This window comes from Spermophilus citellus, assembly GCF_964194105.1.
Source record: "Spermophilus citellus genome assembly, chromosome: 9".
NCBI classification, from domain to species: Eukaryota; Metazoa; Chordata; class Mammalia; order Rodentia; family Sciuridae; genus Spermophilus; species Spermophilus citellus.
In genome coordinates this window covers 99,326,862-99,338,883 of record NC_138191.1, presented here as the reverse complement: position 1 = coordinate 99,338,883, position 12,022 = coordinate 99,326,862, and the positions used below count along the sequence as shown (strand labels likewise).

The 12,022-nt window shown below is 34.8% G+C and overlaps 1 protein-coding gene across 7 annotated transcripts in view; it reads right to left on the bottom strand.

Moving 5' to 3' along the window:
* The window catches only part of EPS15 (epidermal growth factor receptor pathway substrate 15), a 127,197-nt gene that overhangs the window by 24,011 nt on the left and 91,164 nt on the right, over window positions 1-12,022 (bottom strand). For all 7 annotated transcript variants that reach the window (XM_081306407.1, XM_081306411.1, XM_081306413.1 and 4 more), the window contains 5 exons: window positions 9,306-9,509; window positions 6,438-6,551; window positions 6,161-6,251; window positions 3,005-3,040; window positions 1,782-1,918 (listed from right to left, as the gene is read on the bottom strand). In XM_081306407.1, coding sequence (XP_081162533.1) covers window positions 1,782-1,918; window positions 3,005-3,040; window positions 6,161-6,251; window positions 6,438-6,551; window positions 9,306-9,509 — 582 coding nt within the window. The remainder of the gene's footprint in view (window positions 1-1,781; window positions 1,919-3,004; window positions 3,041-6,160; window positions 6,252-6,437; window positions 6,552-9,305; window positions 9,510-12,022) is intronic.

The window sequence follows — 12,022 nt, the reverse complement described above, 5'->3', positions numbered from 1 at the left end:
CCTTATTAAGTCTTATTAAGTGGAAATGATACATATTATTTTTAAATTAATTCTTGAACTGTGCAACATCCATTCCAAAGAGTACATGAAATGTACATATGGTTTAATAAGTTAAGTATTAGATGAACATCCATGTAATCATTTCCCAAGAAGTTGCCAACACCTCAGAAGATGTCACGTGCCCCTCTCCAATTACAACCCCATTCATCCTCTGCTGAGATGATTATTACCATGATTTTGGTGGTACTCATTTCTTCATAGCATTGCTACTTGTACAGTTGCAAGCTATTTAAACTATTTGTTCTGAAATAATTTAAACAGACAGAAGAGTTGTAAAGATAACAGTTACCATACACCTTTCACCTAGCATCCTCTAATGTTACTATTTCATATAATCATAGAACATCTGTTAAAACTGGGGAATTAATATTAGTACAAAACTATAAAGCATGGACTTTATTTGGATTTTACCAGTTTTTCCATTAATGTTCTTTTTCTACTTCAGGATATCATGGTGTATTCAGGATGCACACTATTTTCATAGATTTTCTGGAACTTCATATCATAAAATCCTTTGTTTTTATTTCCTAATTGTTACCTAAAAATAATTCTAGCATTCTGTGCCTCAGAGGAAACACACAGCTTTCATTAAAAAGAAAACTGCTGCTTTTGATAATAAACTATGTGAAAGTTTGGAATCAAGTTGCACAATTAGTGGATATAAGAGGTGAGGATTTTACCTGTCAATCAACTGCCCCTATCTCAGTCCAGTTTACTTATACAACATGAAACTACTGTCTCAAAAACTAAGTCTCCAAATAAAAAGAAAGATACAAACAAGCAAAAAACTCTCAGTCCATCCACAACTATTGAAATTGTGTGACAGATACATGGAGGAGGTTTGTTACTTCGTTTTGAGTACTTTGAAATATCTATAATATAAAGGTCATCAGATAATAAAGCACTCACCTGTATGACCTTAGGCATGTTAAGTTAGTATTTTTTTTTTTAGTCCCATATTTTATTTTTGAAATGGAGATACCAACACCTACCTTTTGATGTGAAGATCACAAATAATAAATGACAAACACATAGAAACACTTGGGTCATAGTATGTGGTTATTAAAATAGTGGATGTTATTGCAGATATGTATATACTCAAGAAAGCTTGACATTTAGTGGGAATTTGTATTTCTATACAAGATTAATATTCCAGATGTCTCCATTGTTCCTTTTACAGTAATTTTCAATATATACCAAATATTTCTGGCAAGATTTACTTAAGACTAGTTTTTGGATTTCTAGTCATTTATTTTTAATATCCTGAATGGGATAAAATTTGATTCCTTCTCAAGGATGAACTTAATTTTTGAACACTATAAGTCAGTATACTCAATTGTTAGTGGTTGATCAAACTATGAATAACAAACCTGAACCAAAAACTAAATGGATTGAGATGAGACAGAATTCTTATTTTCTCCTCAAAACTGGGAATTGAATCCAGGGGACTCTACCACTGATCTACTCAGATCTTTTGATTTTTCTATGTTAAGACAGGGAATTGCTAAGTTGACTGGCCTCAAACAAATAGTCCTCCTGCCTTAGATATCAAGTAGCTGGGATTATAGGCATGCACCAAGGTTCTGGATGAGATAGAAATTCTTATATTACCCATTAGTAATAATCTAAGGGATGATTCTTTCATCACTATACATTTCAAGAAATTCACTTAGGACATTAGTTATCCACTCAAATTAACAGTTTTAAATCCTCCCACTTACTGATGTATTATTGCTCTGGCTGGATGCACTAAAAGGGTCGTTACTTAAAGTGGCAAAAGGATCAGTAGAAGACTGCTTGAAGAAAGAGTCAGATGCAAATGGATCTGAACCTTTGAAAGGATCACCACCAAATGGATCTAAGAAAATAAAGCACAAATAAAATAAAATAAATTAAAAACATCATTACAGTAAACTTCCTATCACCTGAAGACAGGCATCACAATTGCCTTAATTAAAAGACATTTTTGAAGTCTTGCAGAATCTAAAATAGGTGATGAGATATAGAGCTTTTCACCTACTAAACTTACTTTTAAAATTAGCACATAATTTTAAGAGATCTAATTTTCCGTGCCCTTATTCTATGCTATCATAACTAAAGGAAACAGCAACAAAAACTTAAATATATTTCCCTTTCTGAGTTTAAAGCTAACAGCCAATACTTTGGAACAGGTTCAGGAAACAAAACTAAATTACAAGATTGCTTTATTCTAAAGGTTTTTTTTTTTTTTTTGAGAGAGAGAGAGAGAGAGAGAGAATTTTTTAATATTTATTTTTCAGTTATCGGCAGACACAACATCTTTGTATGTGGTGCTGAGGATCGAACCCGGGCTGCACGCATGCCAGGTGAGCACGCAACCACTTGAGCCACATCCCCAGCCCAAGATTGCTTTATTCTAATGAAAAATCCCAGGAAAAGAATACCTTAAAGTCCAATACTGAGTAATTCTTCAAGATGTTTCCTTTTTCCCCATTCGCATGAATAGGCTATAATCTTAGGAAAATAAAATTATATTCTAACCCTGTAGTATGTAGATTCATTATGCTCATCTAATCTTTAGCTAGAGAGATTAGAGCCAATAGTATTTAAAGCAATATTAAAGATTATTAAAAAGTAAAACTGGGACTGGAGGTATAGTTCTCCTAGCATATGTGAGGTTATGGGTTCGATCTCCAGCACCACAAATACACAAACACACACACAGTACAGCTAACAGTTTATTAAGCAAATTCACAAGAACCTATGACTCTCTTACTAAAAATGCCAGGCATATGCAGTATCTTATTTTAGACTATGGCTGTAAAGCAGCTTCAACTCAATAAATAGGAAGCTTATTTCCTATAACTCTCCAACATTGTTAACTCTCCTAAATACAAAGCCTACAATAAGCCTACAATAAGCAGAATTGAATTAAAGCTAAGATGTAATGCAATAATGTACTGACCAATTTTCCCAAAAGGATCATCCTTGAAAGGATCACCTGGATAAAATAAGGAGAAATCAAAATAACAAAATTTATTCTTGTGACACCATTACTTAAAGGATAACTTTTTAAAAAAGGGTAACTCTTAAAAAACTTTCATGTTAAACAAAAGTCAAATTTTTTAAAACTAAGTTAGTTTCAATAACTCTAACTCCAAGCAAATAAAATTATGAATGTTATTCACCTTAGGAAATATTTAAAATAATAAAGAATTTAAAAAAATAAAAGATAAAGGCTGAACTGAAATACACCTCAAAAGAGACAAATTTGAAACAGAACCTACTATACTTACCTTGATCACAAGCATAAGTTACAAATAAAGGGGAAGATGGGCACAACAGCATTAATTTTACTAAAAAATATCTACAGAAATGAAGACACTGAGCTTCACTGAGCAAATGAAAGTGAGAGAGAGAGAGAGAGAGAGAGAGAGAGAGAGAAAATACTGAGAAGTCCAGAGGCAAACCCTTATTTTTATGGCCATTTGATTTCTTACAAGAGTACCAACAATACACAGTGCAGAAACAACAGTCTTTGCAACAAAGTTTGGGGACAACACAACCCCTACACCTCATATCATATAAAAAAAATCTAAATCTAACAGAACTATAAAACTCTTGGAAGAAGAAAAAAATAAATTGAACTTTACCCAGTTTAGGAATCTTTGTGCTTAATAGCACATGAAGAACATAACAGACAACATAGAATGTCAAGCAAATATTGCAAATCATATATTTCATAAGAGAATTATTATTTAGAATATGTATAGCTCTCATAAATCAATAACAAAAAGGCAAACCAAATATAAAATGGGCAAAAAGATTTGATGCTCAACATTTGCGAACAAATTTTTGTGTGAATATGTTTTCATTTCTGAGTGTATTATTGGTTCATACAATAATTTTTGTTTAATTAGTAATTCTGCTTAATTGGTGGAGGAACTGTCAGACTGTCTTCCAAAGAGACTGCACAGTTTTACAGTCCCACCAGTAGTGTATGTGGGTTGCAATTTCTCCATATCCTTGTCAACACCTGATATTATCTATACTTTTGATTATATGCATTCTAGTAGGTATAAAGCAATATCTTATTGGGGGGTTGACCAGTATTAGGTATTTTTTCTATGTGTTTATTGGTTATTTGTATATCTACTTTAGTGAAATGTTTATTTAAATCATTTTGTCCATTTTGCAATAGGGCTGGGCGTTGGGAGATAGAAAGTGACTGTTATTAGGTATGAAGTTTACAGAGTGATAAAAACTTTTCCAAAATTAGATTGTGGGGATGATTATAAAACCATAAACATACTAAAACTATTGAATTATGTATTTTTTTTTATTATTTCACTTTATTTTTTGCAATGCTGGGGATCAAACCCAGGACCTAGACCATACTAGGCAAGCACTCTTGCCACTAAACCACACTCCCAACCCCAACATTTTAAATGCACAACTTTTATATCTTTTGACACTTTATATGTATTTATACATATATACATACATACATACACACACACACATATATATTACACATATCAATAAAGCTGTTTTTAAAAAACGAGTTCTAGCCGGGCATGGTGGTGCAACCCTGTAATCCCAGTGGAAGCTGGGGCAGGAGGATCACAATTTCAAAGACAGCCTCAGCAAATTAGAGAGGCTTTTAATAACTCAGTGAGATCCTGTCCCTAAATAAAATACAAAAAAAAAAAAAGGGGGGGGCTGGAGATGTGGCTCAGTGGTTAAGCACTCCTGTTCACTCCAAATACACACCCCCCACACCCCTCAAAAAAGAATTCTAGTATCTAGGCTATCTCTGATATAACTTTAAGTAACTTATTCTGCCTTTGTCCTTAAGTTTCACATCTTTAAAACTAATATCAAACTCATCAGTTTCACAATTAATTTTGGAAGTAAAATACAATGTCAAAGAGCTTTGACCCAAGTAATATTTAAAGTACTTTACATTGATATCAACTAATTCTTGGCTAACTTCAGAATGTCTTACCCTTGAGTCCAGTATGGTGGCGTATGCCTGTAATACCAGTGACTCCGGTGGCTGAGGCAGAAGGATTTTGAGTTCAAAGTCAGTCTCAGCCTTACTGAGGCCCTAAGCAACTTGGCGAGACCCTGTCTCTAAACCAAATATTAGAAAAAGGGCTGGGGATGTGGCTCAGTGGTCAAATGCCTCTGGGTTCAATCCAGGTACCAAAAAAAAAAAAAAAGTGTCCAACCTCCACAATCTCCACTACTTGCCTATAACATTTTTCCTTTGGTTCTTTTTTTTTTTTTTTTTTTAGAGAGAGAGAGAGAGAGAGAGAGAGAGAGAGAGAATTTTTAATATTTATTTTTTAGTTCTCGGCGGACACAACATCTTTGTTGGTATGTGGTGCTGAGGATCGAACCCAGGCCGCACGCATGCCAGGCGAGCGCGCTACCGCTTGAGCCACATCCCCAGCCCCTTTCCTTTGGTTCTTATTCTGAAAAAGAAACATACTCTTTTTTTTTTTTAAGTTGTTGATAGACTTTTATTTCTTTGTATGTGGTGCTGAGAATCAAACCCAGCGCCCCACACATGCCAGGCAAGCTCACCACCACTGACCCACAACCCCAACCCCAAGAAACATACTCTTAATTAGGGACCCCTAAGACATAATCAAAGATTTAGTCCTGGATTTAGTTGCCTGTGGCAGATAAATATTAGCAAACTTAAGACTATAAGTGTTTGTTTTCACTTTCTTATAATGAGTATGCTCTCAATGAAGTCCTAATTCTTACATAGTTTACATGCTAAAAAGTCTTTTTGGGTAAACTTAAACTTATAATATTAAAAAATGATACTTGGGGGGCTGGGGACGTGGCTCAGTGGTAGAGCACTTGCCTGGCATGTATGAGGCACAGGTTCGATTCTCAGCACCACGTATAAATAAATAAAGATCCATTGACAAGTAAAAACTATTTAAAAAAATGATACTTGGAGCTGGGGTTGTGGCTCAGCGATAGAGCGCTTGCCTTGCATGTGTGAGGTACTGGGCTCTAATCCTCAGCACCACATAAAAATAAATAAATAAAATAAAGGTTTTGTGTCCAACTACAACAACAACAACAAAATGATACTTACTGCCAACAAAAGGATCAGATTGGAAAAAATCCAAGTTTGTATCTGCAACTGGACCTGTCAGTGAACTTGATTCTGATTTAAATGGATCTTCCTAAAAATAATTTTAAATTAAAAAAAAAATTTTAGGAACCAAGGTTTTAAAATACAACATTTTAAAATAAAATAATGCATGTTTAAATCATACCCATGCTTTAAAATAACAAATATTATATTTTTGCAGTCATAAAGAACATTTAACACATTAGTGATAAGAGTACTTAAATATAAAATTATTTACCTCTTTTGCATGTTTGTCATTGTCAAATTCAGGACAAACTTTCTCATTAACAGATGCAGTTACCACTTCATTTTCATCAATCACATCAGGTGATATTTCAGGACTACTTCTTGCCTACAAGATAAACAAACAAACAAATAAATATACACATACATATGCATAGACACTTTTTATATTAAAATATACTTTAATTTTTTTTTAAATATTTGTTTATTTATTTTTTTAGTTTTTCGGCAGACACAACATCTTTGTATGTGGTGCTGAGGATCGAACCCGGGCCGCACGCATGCCAGGCGAGCGCGCTACCGCTTGAGCCACATCCCCAGCCCCAACATTTATTTATGATTTAGTAAATACATAAAATTTCATATACACTCACACACTTTTTTTTTTTTTTGAAGTGGCACTAGGGATCAAATTCAGGTCCTTGCCCTCACTATGTTAGTGCTCTACCACTGAACTATCCCCTTCACCCCACTTATAAAATATTACTGCTACAGACTACATTGTCCTTTTCTACCTGGCAGAGAAAACTAACAAAGGAAACTCAAACTTTATTAAAAAACAACAACAAAAAGACAAACATAATATACTCATTGAATGATTTCTTCTCCTATAATCTATCTTAGAAAAATGGTGTCATCAAGTATCAAAGTCACTTAAGCCAGAAGTGTTCAGGTCATCTTTAGCCACTTCCTATTTTGGTTATCCTTCAGCTAAAATAAGAGTCCAAGTCTTGCTCTTTCTACCTCTTTTTCTCAAATTCTTCTTTTTCCTTTTCTTCATCCAGACAGTCACTATCACTCATTATATAATCATCATCTATGATCCAGACTGTAGGAGTAGCCTTCCACCTGCCTTCCTGCCTCCAATATTGTACTCTTTCAATCTACCCTCCTTTATAGTAGCCAAAGTAAGAGATCTAAAATGTGAATCTTATAATGGTCTTTCTGGTTAAAAGTTCTTCAACAACTCTTCACTGTTTTCTTGATTTAGATCGTTAGTAAAAAGTCTTACTAATACCAGCAGTTTGATGTGTTTAAAGGATAATCCAGTAATCTGACTTTCGTGCTTAAAAGAATATTAAATCATGTATCTATGACTTCATTGTCTAAATATAATGAAGTCTCTAAGTTTTACATTTTTTTAGAGAGAGAGAGAGAGAGAGAGAGAGAGAGAGAGAGAGAGAGAGAGAATTTTTTAAATATTTTTTTTTTTTAGTTTTCGGTGGACACAACATCTTTATTTGTATGTGGTGCTGAGGATCGAACCCAGCGCCACCCACACATGCCAGGCTAGCACGCTACAGCATGAGCCACATCCCCAGCCCTAAGTTTTACATCTTTAATACCTCTTAAATTTGTCGTCTTCTCACCATTCCTTCTGTAACTGCTTAAATTTAGGCTAAAACAACTCTCACAGGTTCTCAATAGCCCCTTTATGTGTTCAGCCCCACTCTCCACTTCCCCCATTTCTAAAAGGTAAATTTAATCATCTTATTTCTCATTTTAAATTCTTCAATGGCTACTCATGGCAGTAAGATAAATTCCACAATGCTTCAAGATGAAGCTAAATTTCTTATCCTCTGGCCAGGTATGATCTATAAGTAATTTTTTTCCAGTTTGATCCACACATCAAAATCATGCATAGAATTTGTTTTAAAAATACACGTACCTGGTTCCATTTCAGAAACTACTTCAGCAAGTTTGGGGTAGAATATATTACATGTGTGTTTTGAGAAAGTACTTAAGAAAATGCAGATGCCCACTAGGAGAGAGACTTACCTCTTGCTAATATCTTCCTCACCATCACAAGATGTCCTCAAAACCTCTCATGATTCATGATTCTAAACAGATGTTTTCTTCTACTTGTATCCATGCTATACTGATTCTCTGACAGGAATGTACCACCTTTTTCTTTGCTCAACCCTATTTACTTGCCAAAGCTTTCCCTACAAAACCTTTTTTGAGTGCCTTTCAGCTGTCCTATCTGAAAAGACTATGCTTCTTTTATCAGTCTTTTAACACAGTGTCATGCTACTAGACTATAGGCTGCTTAAAGGAAAAAGTTAAAGATACTTTATCTCTATAGCCCTCACATATAGTTGGCACAATCTAAATAACTAGTAAAAATCAATGTCCTCAATATTATAATATTATATAATAAAGAATTACTTTCAGCTTTGAATGAGAGTAACTAAAAAACTTCTGGTATTAGTTTTTTTTTTTTCTTTCTCTTTCAGTACTGGGGCAAATCCAGGAACTCTCACATGCTAGGCAAGCTCTTTATCACACTGCTATCCCCTCAGCTACTTAAAAAAATTTTTTTTAAAAGTTAATATCTAAGTCAGGTTGAGGTGCAGCAGCATCTGCTTATTGTAAGATAAATTCTCAACAACTCTCCTTTAGAAGTATTGTTTTTTAAATATGTTCTACAAGCCATTAAAATTACATTTCAAGAGCTGGGCAAGTGGTGCATGCCTGTAATCTCAGGAGGCTGAGGCATGAGGATTAGAAGTTTGAGGCCAGCCTCAACAACTTAGTGAGACCCTGTCCCAAAATAAAAAATAAAAAGGTCTAGGGATGTAGCTCAAGTGGTAAAGTGCTCCTTGGTTCAATCCCCAGTAACCTCCTTTAAAATAAATAAGTAAATAAACAAATAAATAAATTAAAAAATAAATGAAATTACATTTTAATACTAGTTAAAGCTGTGAGTCTTATTGTATCAAAACTCACTCTCTGCCTCTAAAAACGAAATCTCAATAGTCCTCAGGGCATACTAACATATTTATATTAGGTATGATGCCAACAAAAGTTTGATTTCATCCATCTTTTTTTCTGAAGTTGATTATGAAGGTATTAGACTCACTGGAGACTCCTGATGTATGGGCTCGGACTCCAGGTTGCTCTGGCCTTCAACCTGTTCATTAAGGTTGGCTGTTTCACTGCTGCTCGTACTGAGGCTGCAATAATCTGTAGCACCATTTACAAGAATGCTGTGTGGACTACTGCACCAATTTGACTGATTATTATGATTTTCCAGCTCTTTTATTTCCATGAGTCTCATTTGCATCTGTCAACACAAAGTAAAATTACAAAACAACTTATTAGTAGAAAGACATGCAACATAAAATAATTATATCCTTAGATTTGGTCAAAAACAAATTTGCTCTTCACCAGGAGAATCCTCTGGGAATATAGCATGACTTAGAGGAAAGATTTCAGTAATCTCTCTCTAGTACACATGATTTCTTTTTTTGTTGGGGTATTTTTTGAAATTTCCCAAGAATTTCGATTCTTATAAATCGCAAAGAATCTGTGAACTAGCAGTATTTTGTGGCAGAATTAGAAAAAGAAGGGCCAGAGTACTGGAAGGAAAGAGCAATATGACAGAGAAAAAGAATACTCAGTGACAGTACTTTATAATAGAGATACAGAAGTTGAGGGAGAGACAAGGCTTTGGAAGCAGCTGTACTCTACTGGGAAAGGAGAGTGAAGATAAGGGTCCTATACTATGTAAATGGGGTTAGAGCCCTAGAAAGTATTGTCTAAGTTGTGCTGGGCATGTTAAATAAAGAACACTTGAAGCATGTATTTTTTTTTTTCTTTCTTATTATGACGGGGTGTACAGGGCTTGAACCCAGGATGTTATACCTCTGAGCTACATCCCCAGTCATTTTTATTTTTATTTTATTTTGAGACAGCATCTCCCTAAATTGCTGAGGCTGGCCATGAACTTGTGATCCTCCTGCCTGGGCCTCCTGAGCCACTGGGATTGCAGGCATGCACCACCACACCCAGCTCAACGTGGTTTGTTTTGTTTTGTTTTTGTTTTTTATGGTGCTGGGGATTGAACCCAGGGCCTTGTGCATGTGACACAAGCACTCTACCAATTGAGCTATATTCCCAGCCCTCAAAGTGTTTTTGATTTCATTATCCAAATGAATTTATACTCCTGGAACAATAATAAGATCCATAAGACAGAATTCAATAAATTGTAATATATTATAAAAGCTAGATGCTATATGGGACCATGAATAGAAGAACAAAATACTAACATCTATTTTTATTTATTTTGCATTACATTTTTTTTAAACATTTATTTATTTATGTATCTTTAGTTTTAGGCGGACACATTATTTTGTTTTTATGTGGTACTGAGGATCGAACCCAGTGCCTCATGCATGCTAGGCGAGCGCGCTACCATTGAGCCACAATCCCAGCCCCTATAATTCTTATTATACATATAGAGCACAATTTTTCATCTCTCTGTTTGTATATAAAGTATGTTGACACCAATTCGTGTCTTCATACATGTACTTTGGAGAATGGTGTCCATCACATTCCACCATCCTTGCTAACCCCCTGCCTCCTCCCTTTCCCTCCCACTCCTCTGCCCTATCTAGAGTTCATCTATTCCTCCATGCTTCCCCTCCCTACCCCACTATGAATCAGCCTCCTTATATCAGAGCATTTGTTTTTGATATAAGGAGGCTGATTCATAGTGGCTAACTTCATTTGGCTAACTTCACTTAGCATTATCTTCTCCAATGCCATCCATCTACCTGCAAATGCCATGATTTTATTCTCTTTTATTGCTGAGTAATATTCCATTGTGTATATATGGCACAATATTTTTTAATCCATTCATCTACTGAAGGGCATCTAGGTTGGTTCCACAGTTTAGCTATTGTGAATTCTGGTGCTATATACATTGATGTGGCTGTGTCCCTGTAGTATGCTGATTTTAAGTCCTTTGGGTACAGACTGAGGAGAGGGATAGCTGGGTCAAATGGTGGTTCCATTCCCAGATTTCCAAGGAATCTCCATACTCCTTTCCATATTGGCTGCACCAATTTGCAGTCCCACCAGCAATGTTTATACTAACATTTACAATAACAAAAAGCAAACTTATAAATATCTCAAAGAAATCAATAGGGGCTGGGGATGTGGCTCAAGCGGTAGCGTGCCCGCCTGGCATGCGTGCGGCCCAGGTTCAATCCTCAGCACCACATACAAACAAAGATGTTGTGTCCGCCAAAAACTAAAAAAAAATAAATATTAAAATTCTCTCTCTCTCTCTCTCTCTTAAAAAATAACAATCATTAAGTCAGATTCAAAAAGTTTCTATTGAAAAAGTATAGATGGAATTTTACTGGGTAATTTCCATTTTTTCATACACTGTAATTTTTAAAAATCACTTTTGAATTCCCTTCATTTATTACCATGCCACTTTTTGTTTTTAGCAAACATAAAAATGAATAATTACTTAATGATCTTTCATAAATCAAGCCTCTCTGTACCCTCTATTTTAATTTCCCCATAGGGTTTTTAAATTACTGAAATTGGAATCTATAATTTTCCACAGGTCTTTTATACCCAGGGAAAGAACACTACATTGGTTTAGGAGATAGGTGCATATCTAGTCATCTTCTACTACTTGGGTGACCTTAGTCAAAGCAACTTCTTCAAATTTCAGTTTTTCTCTTAATCTATACAGAAAAATGACTACCTTCACAGATGATTGTTGTATGGCTCAAAAGATAAAATTCAAAAGAACTCTTTAAAAAGCAAAAGTCTATGTAA